Consider the following 12277-nt stretch of genomic DNA (forward strand, 5'->3'; position numbering starts at 1 on the left):
TGATAATTACAGCAAAGGGCATCGGGAAGGAGAGGCACGTGGTTTCCCGAGGACACTTCAGGGCAGCTTTGATCTAGTTGGGGGTACCTCTGCGTTTTACACATAGAAAGAGGAAGGCGTTTTTTATCCTTCCACACCCCAAAGAATCAAACCCATTTTTGCGTCCTTGGAGGCGATATTGCCCCATTGAAGACGCATACTATGGATTCCAGGACGTCGGTACTCACTACCATGCTGTTCTGCTTATTTTCAAAAGCATGTTCCGTAGGAAGAAGATAGACAAGTGTCCCTTGTCCCACCCACCTCCCATGTGGAATTGCAGACCGGGGTCCAAAGAACCTGAGCACTGTTTACCCTGGACCAGCGAGGTCCAGACCTGACTCTTAAGGCAGGCATTTCTGCCGCTGTTGGCCTCCGCGTTCCTCATCTACTAAAGAGGAATGGTTTTCTGTGACCTGGTTACCTCTGCTGTCTATGCAAGGGGTGGTCCAGTGCTCCTCGCTGGTGTGTCCTAGCTAGAAATTCAGAATCTTGGGCCCTTCTGCGACCCACTCAACCAGAGTCTCCATTGCAATTGAACTTTATGGTTTGCACGACGTTTAAGAAAACGGATGTATGCCACACAGAGCATTTGTGAAGATCACGTTTTAGTCCCCTCTTTACATCTTATTTCTAGTGTCTAGCATAGTGTCTGCCCCCCCCCCCAAAAAAAAGTTCTCTTTAGGGAAATGAATGAATACTAAACTTGTACAAAGTGAGAGGTCATACAGATTTGATTCATTCTGGCTTAAAACTCAGGGTTACGGTCCTCCTTAAATATTTTATCAAGCTCTAAAAATTGATTTGCTGTCCCCATTAATTTTTAAACGCATGTCAGAAAATATTTTCTTAGGCTTGGTCATGGCCGAAGATTGTGCCTGTTAATTAAGGCCAGCAGCAGCTTCCTCTTCTGTCTTCCCTTGCCCTCTCCTCCCTCCCCAGCCACCATCCATGTTAAGTTTTATTGTAGAGCCGGTTTTGAAAATAGCTGTAGAGACACATGCATTCCCACTTGGGAGCGAGCCCGGCCACCTCAGGAAGTGTGTGTTGGCTAACGTGGAGACTATAGGACAGTCGGGCTCGTGTCTCCCAGAAGCTGTGAAGCCTGCTAGGTGATAACCCAAATTAATGTTTTAATCACTTATAATTCTTCATATGATTTTTCTTTAATAGCATTACTTGCTGCGCGTATTCCTCACAGGGAATCTCTTCCCTGTACCATCTGTAAGTTTGCGGTCTACCGTGGCTAGGCATGGCCCAATGCTGACCAGGTGGAGACTTGATGAGTCGTGTGGGACCTGCCCAGGGCCAGCCAGCTAGACTTGGAAAGTGAAGAGGGCGGGTCGAGGCAGTGGAACCTGTGGTGACTGGCCCATGGCAAGTGCACCACCCATCTTGCCCATCCTGTGGTGAAGACAACATGGGATTTCCGCATAACCCCACCCACCACAAGTCTGGGGACCAAAACCACATTCACCCAGAATCACATCACTAAGACCAATCCATGACTTACAGATGCTGTTTTGAAGTTTTAGGTTTTCTCCCCTCCCTGCTGTGCCCCAGTACCTTTGTATGCCCATGGCTTCACATTGCATCAGCCTTAGGGAAGCTGTTCTTGACTGGGGCCAAGGTGTTGGCCTGGCAAGGACAGGTATGCACCCAGGGTAAGAGAACAACTTCTCTGCAGAAATCCTTAATTCAACAAGTGTGTTCCAGGTGAATTGGCCGTGGTCACACACTTGTCATCAACATTGCCTGAAACGGACAGAATCCAAGGAACCAGAGCTTATGCTTTGTTGTGTAGCACTTCTCAGTATATCCAGATTTTAATCAGAAACAATCCATTTTTGGGGTGCCTTGATGGCTCAGTGGGTTAAGCACCTGCCTTCGGCTCAGGTCATGATCCCAGGGTCCCGGGATCGAGCCCTGTATTGGGCTCTCTGCTCAGCAGGGAGTCTGCTTCTCCCTCTCCCTCTGCCTCTTGCTCTGCCTGCTTGTGCTCTCTCTGTCAAATAAATAAAGTCTTTTAAATTAAAAAAAAAAAAGAATCCATTTTTATGTTAGTGAGTAATTCAAATGATTTTTTAGAATACATGGGGGAAAAAACGTATCTGTGAAGGAAAGTTGAACCCCCTGTAGTTAGAGAACTTCTAGACATAAGCTTTTCTGTAACGTTTGTAGACAATATGGGTATTAAGAAATGCTGGAAGGATTTAAGTAATTGCACCATTTCCCATTTATAACCCCTTATAGTTTACAGGGTACCTTTGAGAAAGTTACATAATTTGATATTCACAATAATCCTGGGGTCACTCGGGCTGTCATTTCTGTCTCACAGAGGATGTATTAGACTGAGGGTTAAAACCTTGCCCAAGGCTCTTTCATCATTGGCAGGTTTTTTTGCTTGTTCCTTTACAAGAGTAAAGGAAGAGTATTGAGTTATCTTGTGGCAGGCGCCTGAGACACAATGTCTTGTTAATCCTTCCAACACGGTGGAATGAACTCCTTTGAGAGATTAGAAACAAGCTGTGAACATTAAGTAGCAGTCCTCAAGGCTCGGTGTAGAGGCAGACTTTGGTGTAGGTTAGAGGCTTTCAATGGACCATCTCCTTTTATCCTCCAAACAGGTGCTCTAGATAGAAAGGAGGTATTCAGGAGGAGGGGGAAAATGAGGGATGGGAGGGGAATCAAAGCGAGAGACAAACCATTAGAAACTCTGGACTCTGGGAAACTGAGGGTTTCAGAGGGCAGGGGGTGGGGGGAATGGGTTAGCTTGGTGACGGGTATTAGAGAGGGCACGTATTGCATGGAGCACTGGGTGTTATACGCAAACAATGAAGCATGGAACACTACATCAAAAACTAATGAAGTACCTGTATGGTGACTAATGTAACATAATAAAAAAGATAAAAATGCTGAATTTTTAAAAAATGAATTATTCTTAGAATTCCAGTTTTACAGAAGAGGACAAAGAGGGCTTTTTGTTTGTCTCTTTAATGGTTAAATGCCTAGAATCACGGAGCCAGTTAGGATTTGGAAGCCTAAACTGTCTCTTTTCCGCTTTGATGTGCTGGGTACTGCTCATGTCCACACCTTGGGTTAACCTGAATGAGATTCCTCACGCAATAGTTTGTCTTTGACAATAGCCATTGCGAATGGTCAGCCTAAGAATAGGTACTTTTTTTTTGTCTGCAATCTTAAACTAATTTTCAGGAACAGGAAATAACTATGAATAAGTGGCCTGTTTGGGGGAGTTTATAACTTCATTGAGAAATCTGCTAATCATTTATTAAGAAAGATTCTGAACTTGAAAACTGAGGAAAATCCACACATATTTGTCAAATTTGGGTAGAACTTTTGTTTTCCAAACATTTATTTTTGTCAAAAACTGAGGGTATCTAAGTTTTCATTGATTTTCAAGTGAGAATAGTTTCCTGATTGTTACTTTGGTTTCATGGCACTGAAAGTGAATGATTATGTTTGTAAAATTGTAATTATAAAATTATGAATAAAGGGACCCATCCTTTGGTCCCATATTTCAGTGGAGGAGTCTTCACATAGACGCTGGTACTTGTTTACTTCCAACTCAAAAGTACACATGATACTTTGGTAGATTAGTGATTAGAAGGAGTTAGAATTAAATTCATTGGAGTTTGTCTCTTTTTTTTTCCTCCCATGTGAAGATATTTTTTAAATAGTTAGCTGTTTTACTTACTTAACCACATTAATAGTCTTCAATTCATGAAAAAGTCAATGCTGTGGCCTCCTTTCAACTTCAGCAAAGATATGGGATGTCCTTAGATGTAAACTCTATAGAAATGCAAGAAGTTGGGGCGCCTGGGTGGCTCAGTGGGTTGGGCCTCTACCTTTGGCTCAGGTCGTGATCCCAGGGTCCTGGAATTGAGCCCTATGTCGGGCTCTCTGCTCAGCGGGGAGCCTGCCCCCCCCCCCCCGCCTACTTGTGATCTCTGTCAAATAAATAAATAAAATCTTAAAGAAATGCAAGAAGAGTCTTGGTTCATGTGTGTGCTCCTTAATTCTTCCTTGCAACACATGTTAGCCTCTAAAAACATACATGGGATGCCTTTCTTCAAGTTGATTGTATTCAACACCTGTACCTTTAACTTAGAAAGCTGACAGATGTTTTGAAGAAATTGATACCATCATCTTTTGTGAAAGAACTATGATAATTGAATTGAGCATAAGCCTCCAAATTGTGTTTTGTAGGTTTCATTCTGGTGTCCTTCAAATCATACATGGTACCCATTATTCTACTGCATGTTTTAACAGGTGTGGTTAGTTTTCCTGCTGACACACACGATCACACCACTGTCAAAGAAAGTGGGTGTGTATATTCATAAGTGGTGGTTCAAAATATTTTAAATAATAGTAATAAAAAATATATTTTAATCATAAAACAAAGGCTCAGTAGAAGCCAGCTCTTGAATACCCGTGTGTCTCATTCAGAGCAACGTGTTACTGTCTCCTTTTGCTTTTGTGCTTGTGTTATATAGTGTGTATTTTATGTAATCATGTACTTAGGTTAGACAGTAGGGGGAGTCCTTGGGAAGAAGCAGTGTGCAAGATTTGTTATTATGTATAAATTCTACTTTACTAAGCAAAGAATTACAAACATTGCTTAGGTTTTTTTTTTTTTTTTAAGATTTATTTATTTATTTATTTATTTGACAGAGAGAGGTCACAAGCAGGCAGAGAGGCAGGCAGAGAGAGAGGAAGGGAAGCAGGCTCCCTGCTGAGCAGAGAGCCCGATGCAGGGCTCGATCCCAGGACCCCGGGATCATGACCTGAGCCGAAGGCAGAGGCTTAACCCACTGAGCCACCCAGGTGCCCCCATTGCTTAGGATTTATTGAAGGACTCTGTGTCATTTATCTTTCTGGCCTTCCTTTAGAAGATGTGTGGTGGTGAATGGATTAGTGGCATTCTAGTGCTGATTTTTTTTTTTTTTTAATTTTTTTTTTTATTATTTTCAGCATAACAGTATTCATTATTTTTGCACCACACCCAGTGCTCCATGCAATCCGTGCCCTCTACAATACCCACCACCTGGTGCCCCCAACCTCCCACCCCCCACCCCTTCAAAATTCTCAGATCGTTTTTCAGAGTCCATAGTCTCTCATGGTTCACCTCCCCTTCCAATTTCCCTCAACTCCCTTCTCCTCTCCATCTCCCCTTGTCCTCCATGCTATTTGTTATGATCCACAAATAAGTGAAACCATATGATAATTGACTCTCTCTGCTTGACTTATTTCACTCGTAGTGCTGATTTTTTTTTTTATCATGTAGTCACTGCATATTATTGATTATAAGCTTATTTTTCAAACTTTGGCTGTTCATGAATCACCTTTATGGCTTTGTCCATATCTGAACATACTATCTATTACTTACTTAAAATATTCTTTAAAATAACATTTTTATCTTAAGTTTTCAAAAAGAAACTCTAATCACTGCCATTACTATTCTTATTCAATTAATTACCTTTTATTATATATTGCTGCCTTTTAAAATAAAAAAATCACTTTAAAAATATTGCTTTTTCTCTTTAATTTTAAAAGTAAACGTTATTGTAACTACTATAACTTAGCAGAGCTAGATTTTTTCTTTTAGTCCACATTAAAAATATAAACACTTATTAAAATAATAAAATGTAAAAATCCCTCCAGGTACTGCTCAGAATCACTTAACGCACTGAGTCAAATGTTGGGAAAAGTGCCTAAAAGTGAAATGGACATTTCCTAAAAGAGTGGCCACCATGCCACCATTGGCACAGTTTTCTGTTAAAACTTGGCAAGGGTTTACTCCCACCCCACATGACTCTGAGAGTCAAGCCTGCCATTCAGCTAAAGACGCGCCACGTGGTGTTCACCATCCTCCTTTTTATATAGTGCCCTGGTTCCCTCTTAAGGAGTCCCCTTATTAAGGGAAGGTGACCTTGGCTTTGTAGGCGTGTAAGGGTGCTGGCCATAATGAATTTTTTATTTTCTCTGAAGCGAACTCTAAATTGGATTCAGCATTATGCTGGTGCATATATATAAAAAGGTGACCAATTGAATTTCAAATGTAATGAGGATGAAGTTTTGGTATTCAGTACAGTTGGCTTTGTTTTTAGCCCTAGTAGTAGGTTCTTTGCAATGAAATAATGCAGCTTTCCTCCTGACTTCGGAAATCACCATGTCTAGCTGGGTAGGAACAACATCTCTTATGACCTATTCCAGAAATGAAATACAGTGTGTTCTGGTTTTCTAGTTTAAAAAAAAGATTTTTTTTTTTTTAATGTGCGGAGAGATTCAGATGTGAAGTCTTGAAAAAAACACAAAGTATTCTTTCTAAAACATGCAAATGTGTCTCTCCATCACCTAGGAAACTATTATGGGACACCCAAACCTCCTAGCCAGCCAGTCAGTGGGAAAGTGATCACGACGGATGCCTTGCAAAGCCTTCAGTCTGGCTCCAAGCAGTCAACCCCAAAGCGAACCAAGTCCTACAATGATATGCAAAATGCTGGCATAGTCCATGCGGAGAACGAGGAGGAGGATGACGTTCCTGAAATGAACAGTAGCTTTACAGGTAAAGACCAGACTACCTTCCCCTACAATGGATTTGGGGGAAGGGGTGGTGCGAGGCTTTGGCATAGAGTGAAGAGTACGGATCTGTTCTCAAGAACCACTTGGAAGGGTTGATGAAATTCGAACTGACCATGCAAGGCTTGGGGAAAGGTGCTATTTTCCCTGATCTATTTTTCATGCTTCTTTGCAGGATTATTTTAACTTCACCCACATATCTTAAAGGGGATAGAGGGAAATGTCTGTAGAAGGGAATTAAGAATAATCAGCATTGTTTCCTTCTCTTCAAAACAATATTTTAAGGATATTTGTATTTTGTTCATTTATTTCTTGGCCTTGACACTGTTCCATAATTTTGCCTGATGACCTACAAAGGGGAATATGAGAATTTGTTTAACAGTTCAGTATCCATTGATGTTGTATGGAAGGCTAGCAGCATCCTTTTGTCTCCTACCTTTGTAAATAGAGATTGTAATTGAACTATATACTGTGTTCAGTTACCTGGTGCAGTTTTTCTGTTTGCCCCCAAATGGAGAAAGATGGAAAAATAATACTTGATTATATCTTACATATCTATTCTATGTTACAGAGCATATATTGCTCATTGCATTATACATTTAAATATACATTCAGGGCCATCTGCCCCCAAGCTTAGGTATGCTGTGTTTTATGAGGGGATCTTCAAGGACAATGCCTCTGGGTAAGACGATTGCAAGCTGTGTCTTGCACAGTTCTTAGGGGCACCATTCACAGAGGTTATGATGTATATTTCCTGAGTTAGTGTAGTGACTCAGAACTATTCAAAAATATTTTTTGCTTTATGGGGGTCTGACCTTAGGTAGTAACTCAAGGTGTCGCAACTGTACCAGACATTTGTCAATCCAGTTTGTAATATGGTGACTTTGATGAAAGCATGTTTCTCCTGTTTTTCCTCTGCTTACCTAATTTAATCAGTATTTTAGAGTATCGCTATGGAGAAGTTATCTATTTGCAGCATATGAGATCTAACCCTCTCCTAGTAACCTTTCCTGACATCACCACACTTCAGTAATTACTTGATTGGACTCAATTCCAATAAAGGGGAAATTAGTTAAAGTCTGTATCGCATTAGCAAATCTAATAGGATATTTAGGAAAATGCTTGTATTAGCCAAATGGTTTCTAGAGCCTGTATAGACCTCTTCTGAAGTTTTCTAATTCATTAAGCTCAGAAGCCTAAAATTCTTCAAGATGACAATTAAGATAATTTCTGATAGTTTTGTTGTCCTAACAGTAACCACTCCTTCTGCAAGAAGCATTGAATAAAGGAGACCTACTTTGTTATCCTAGTTTCTTGGTTCTTGGTAGTTGTCTTATTATAAACTGTCTGACTTCTATCACGTGTGAAATGGTTAAGGTTAAATCATAACTAAGTTCCCCCTTCCAGCTCCAAGAACTGGATTCTATAAAAATTTCCATTTTCTAATTAGAATGGTTAGGCCAGGGGCTAACCTATAGTTGTAATAGCTAGGAGAAATTTACCATATTTTACATATGCATTTATTGAAATCAGCTCATTTCAATTACTTAGAAATACTTGATTCGTGTATAATAATTCTTGCTGATAGGAAAGCAGATTATGAAAAAAAAGTTAATATTTCTTTAAAAAAGTAGCTAACATTATAATGTCTTGATCTTTGACCAAATAAGGATAGCGAATCATAATATAACCCAAAACATAGTTGTGGGCATAGAAATAAGATTTTCAGAGTGATGTCCATGGAAATCGTTCTGCTATGTGGACTGGATGGTCCCCAGGAAATGTGCATGCCCTTATTTCTCCTCTATTTATTACAGTGGTTTCTGGCTATGAAGCAGGAATAAAGTAGGAATTGTTGACTATAGGTTTTAATGCTCTTCCTGTTACTAGCTACTATAAATCTTGGTCTCTAAAGGCCATGCCTCAGGTATTCTGACCCCACTGAATACTCCCTAGAAATCCTGGCATCAAAGAAAAACTTTGGGGCTCAATTTGTCATTGCTAAAACCGGTCTGATCATTCCTTCCGCACACACCCACACAAAAGCCAGGTGGCACCTTATTGTCTTCCTCAGCCTCCTGTCCTTAACACCAAGAAAGTCGGTAGCGTGCAGAGAGAAATGATCTTCAGATATACGTGTGATGGGCGTCCTCAGTATGTTGAGTAAATGCCTTCTCACTTACCACGCTACAACTCTGACAGCTGACAACCTGTCATACCCTAACTCATATAAATTCTTTCAGATAATTGACACTACCCAGTCTATGATATGTGTATCAAACTAGCTGTGTCAAAGCATTTTTGCTCTCTGAACCGCTTTAAGTAGCAATCCACGAGCCTCTTGGAGCGTAGAGTGACAGTAATATAATGAGGTCTTGGCTCCTGGTTGGGAGAGTTATGATAAAGGAATGAGTTTCATATACAAATAGAGAAACACAGTGGAGGTATTAAAAATATTTACTGGGATATTTTTAATTAACATGCTGTTGCTGCTATCTTGACTGACTTCTGCTTTGGGTCTTTGGAAGGAGGTATGAAATGTCTAAATAATATGGGGAATGTCTGTAGGCAAAAGAGGAGGAGACTTGTGGCCAAAAGCCTCCTGGGGAGGTGGCCACAATTCCTTCCTGTCATCAGTGACTGAGGCAAGAGCTGAGCAACGAGGAACCCATTCCAGATACTTCCCCCAGAACTGACTGTTGAGCATGAAGCAATAGGCCAGTCTTCTACACAGTGTGCCTCAATTATGGACCTACATGAGTCCTTGAGAATGAACACTCTTTATGTGTGCTTCCTGAAGGTAGAGTTATATTGCTGACCAAAGCACACAGTTGCTTAATGCTAAATAAAAGCATTTGTATAAGGACCTTGTTTAGACTGCTTAGAAAATCTGTAACAGGGGTGCCTGGGTGGCTCAGTGGGTTAAGCCTCTGCCTTCGGCTCAGGTCGTGATCTCAGGGTCCTGGGATTGAGCCCTGCTTCGGGCTCTCTGCTCAGAGGTGAGCCTGCTTCCTCCTCTCTCTGCCTGCCTCTCTGCCTACTTGTGATCTCTCTCTCTCTCTCTCTCTCTGTCAAATAAATAAATAAAATCTTTAAAAAAAAAGAAAATCTAACAAACCACCACAACTAAAAAGTAGCTGGTTCATCCATTAACCCCCTCCAGGAGACATCAAAGGTTATTTTATTTTCCTCCCAGCAGCCCCCCTATTATTGAACATAAGGTTGCTGACGCTTCTCTTCCATTAGTAGGCAATGATAAAACATTGCTTTGGAATGTCAAGAGATGATATTATTTTAGGAGCTAATGTTTCTCAGGGCTATGTGGCGGGCACTTTGCTAAGCTTTTTACACATATGTGAGGGAGGTCTAATAGCTTGTCCAAGATCACAAAGCCAGTGACTGTCAAAGCTGTCATTTCAACCCCAAAAGCTGACTTCAGAGCCCGCATGCTCATCCGGTGTGCTCTGTGTGTTTTAAATCAAGTTTATTAGCTCTGTACGCCGTCAGAGATGCACCTACTGCTAAAAGTTGGGGTCATGTGATATAGGCTCCAGAAATGTATGTCTGACATGAGTCACCTTCACAAGACCCCAAGTGTGCATATGTGTATTTAATATTTGGCAGCTTTTTACTTACTATACATGAAAAAGTTATTTATGTTCTTTTATGGTTTATAAGTCATTTTCACACGTATCCCCCAAACCACCTGGAAACGTTGAGAGCTTAGCAACCTAGGCATTACCTTCCGCATTTTGTAGACGGGAACACTGAGGAACAGTGCATGTCCCCCCACTAGACAGCAGGAGAACCAGGCTTCTTGGTTCCCCATCCAGCCTGTGTTCCAGCTGTCCCTTTTACCTATCCTGTTTGGATCCGCTGGCAACCTTTTGTCAGAGAGTGATAGCAGTGCTCCTCCATGTTTGGTAAATCAAATGAAAGATTTTCTTAAAATCAGAGCATATGTCAAAGTCAAAGCCATGAGTAGGACGATGAATTCGTAAGTCTGCACTTTGTCGCGGTACTCCCATTGTTGGACTTTTCATTTTCTTTGAGAGAATGAGGTTGTTTAAGGTTCTCTTGAACTGGAAGAAGACACAGAAAGCCAAACACATCAAATTGTTTACATTAAATATCTATAGCTTTTTTTTTGGTTAATTAGTTAGATAGGAGGAATCCTTCGACAGTGTATACACATAGCAAATCGTCACGATGTATCCTTTAAATATCGTACGGTTCTGTCAGTTGTACCTCAGTGAAGCTAAAAAAAAAAATCTTTCGATAAAAAAATCCATATTTAAGGGGCATCTGGGTGGCTCAGTGGGTTAAGCCTCTGCCTTCGGCTCAGGTCATGATCTCACAGTCCTGGGATTGAGCCCCACATCAGGCTCTCTGCTCAGAAGGGAGCCTGCTTCCCTCTCTCTCTGCCTGCCTCTCTGCCTACTTGTGATCGATCTCTCTCTCTGTCAAATAAATAAATAAAATCTTTTTAAAAATCTATATTTATGTCAATCATACCTCAATTAAGCATTTTTTAAGAAGATGTGAAAAATATATAAAATAAAAATATATTTGGATAATTTTCATTTTTCCTTAGGAAATTGCAGTTACTTAGATATTTTACCATTATGCTAATATTCCTTTCCCATAGTTGAGGTTTTGGAACACTAGCAGGGGTTTCTTTCTTTCTTTTTTTTTTTTAATATAAATTATATATACTCATTGTTAAGCTGAACCATCTCATATTTATGTCCCACCTATTGCCACAACTCTTCCTCTTATATTCAGTTTCTATTAAAATGGGTTAATTGGGGGTCCTGGGTGGCTCAGTCTGCTAAGCCTCTGCCTTTGGCTCGGGTGATGATCCCAGGGTCCTGGGATCGAGCCCCGCATCGGGCTCCCTATGCAGTGGAGAGCCTGCTTCTCTCGCTCTCTTCCTCTGCTGCTCCCCCTGCTTTTGTTCTCTCTCTCTGTCATAAATAAATAAAATCTTTCTTAAAAATAAAATGGGTTAATTAAAATTCTTAGGTAAAATTATTGAATGTCATCCGTTGTCCTGGTACTTCTCTAGCTCTTAAAGATTGGGTTAGAAGATGATCACTGGCTCCGGTACTTTGGCATTTCCGGAAGCAGGTCCCAGTCCCAAGCCCCCAAGATGCCCACACCGAGTGCCAGGCACATTGGCAAGCATTTTATGTGTCCTCAGTCCTTTAGTTCTCATGGCTTATGCGTCGTTTCCATTTTACAGATGAGGAAACAGATGCTCAGAAAGGTAATCTGTTTCGAGGTCACACAGCTAGAACAGGCAAATCTCTGATTTGGTCTGTCATCTGATGTCACATCCGTCATTTTCCTGCCAGTTTCCTGAGGGCCAGATCTGACCTGGAGACAAAGGTTAATCCTAATAATGTTGATAAAGAAACTGATGGGGACAGCTAACAAATCCTGTTACCTGTGTACGAGATGTTGTCCTGAGTGCTTTACTCATGCAGTCTCCCCACAATCCTGTGGGCTTGCTGTAGTTATCCCCATTTTATAGGTGAGGAAACCAAGGCATATAGAGGTTAATTAAGTGTGTTGCCCACATTAATAACAGGTGAGGCCAGGATTCAAAGTCAGGTAGTCTGCCTCTTAAGTTAGT

The 12277-nt window shown here is 40.9% G+C and overlaps 1 protein-coding gene across 19 annotated transcripts in view; it reads left to right on the forward strand.

Annotated features, from left to right (window-relative positions):
• The window catches only part of MAGI1 (membrane associated guanylate kinase, WW and PDZ domain containing 1), a 644617-nt gene that overhangs the window by 521759 nt on the left and 110581 nt on the right, over positions 1–12277 (forward strand). For all 19 annotated transcript variants that reach the window (XM_047747236.1, XM_047747238.1, XM_047747240.1 and 16 more), the window contains exon 4: positions 6419–6625. In XM_047747236.1, coding sequence (XP_047603192.1) covers positions 6419–6625 — 207 coding nt within the window. The remainder of the gene's footprint in view (positions 1–6418; positions 6626–12277) is intronic.

This window comes from Lutra lutra, chromosome 1 (genome assembly GCF_902655055.1).
Source record: "Lutra lutra chromosome 1, mLutLut1.2, whole genome shotgun sequence".
NCBI lineage: Eukaryota > Metazoa > Chordata > Mammalia > Carnivora > Mustelidae > Lutra > Lutra lutra.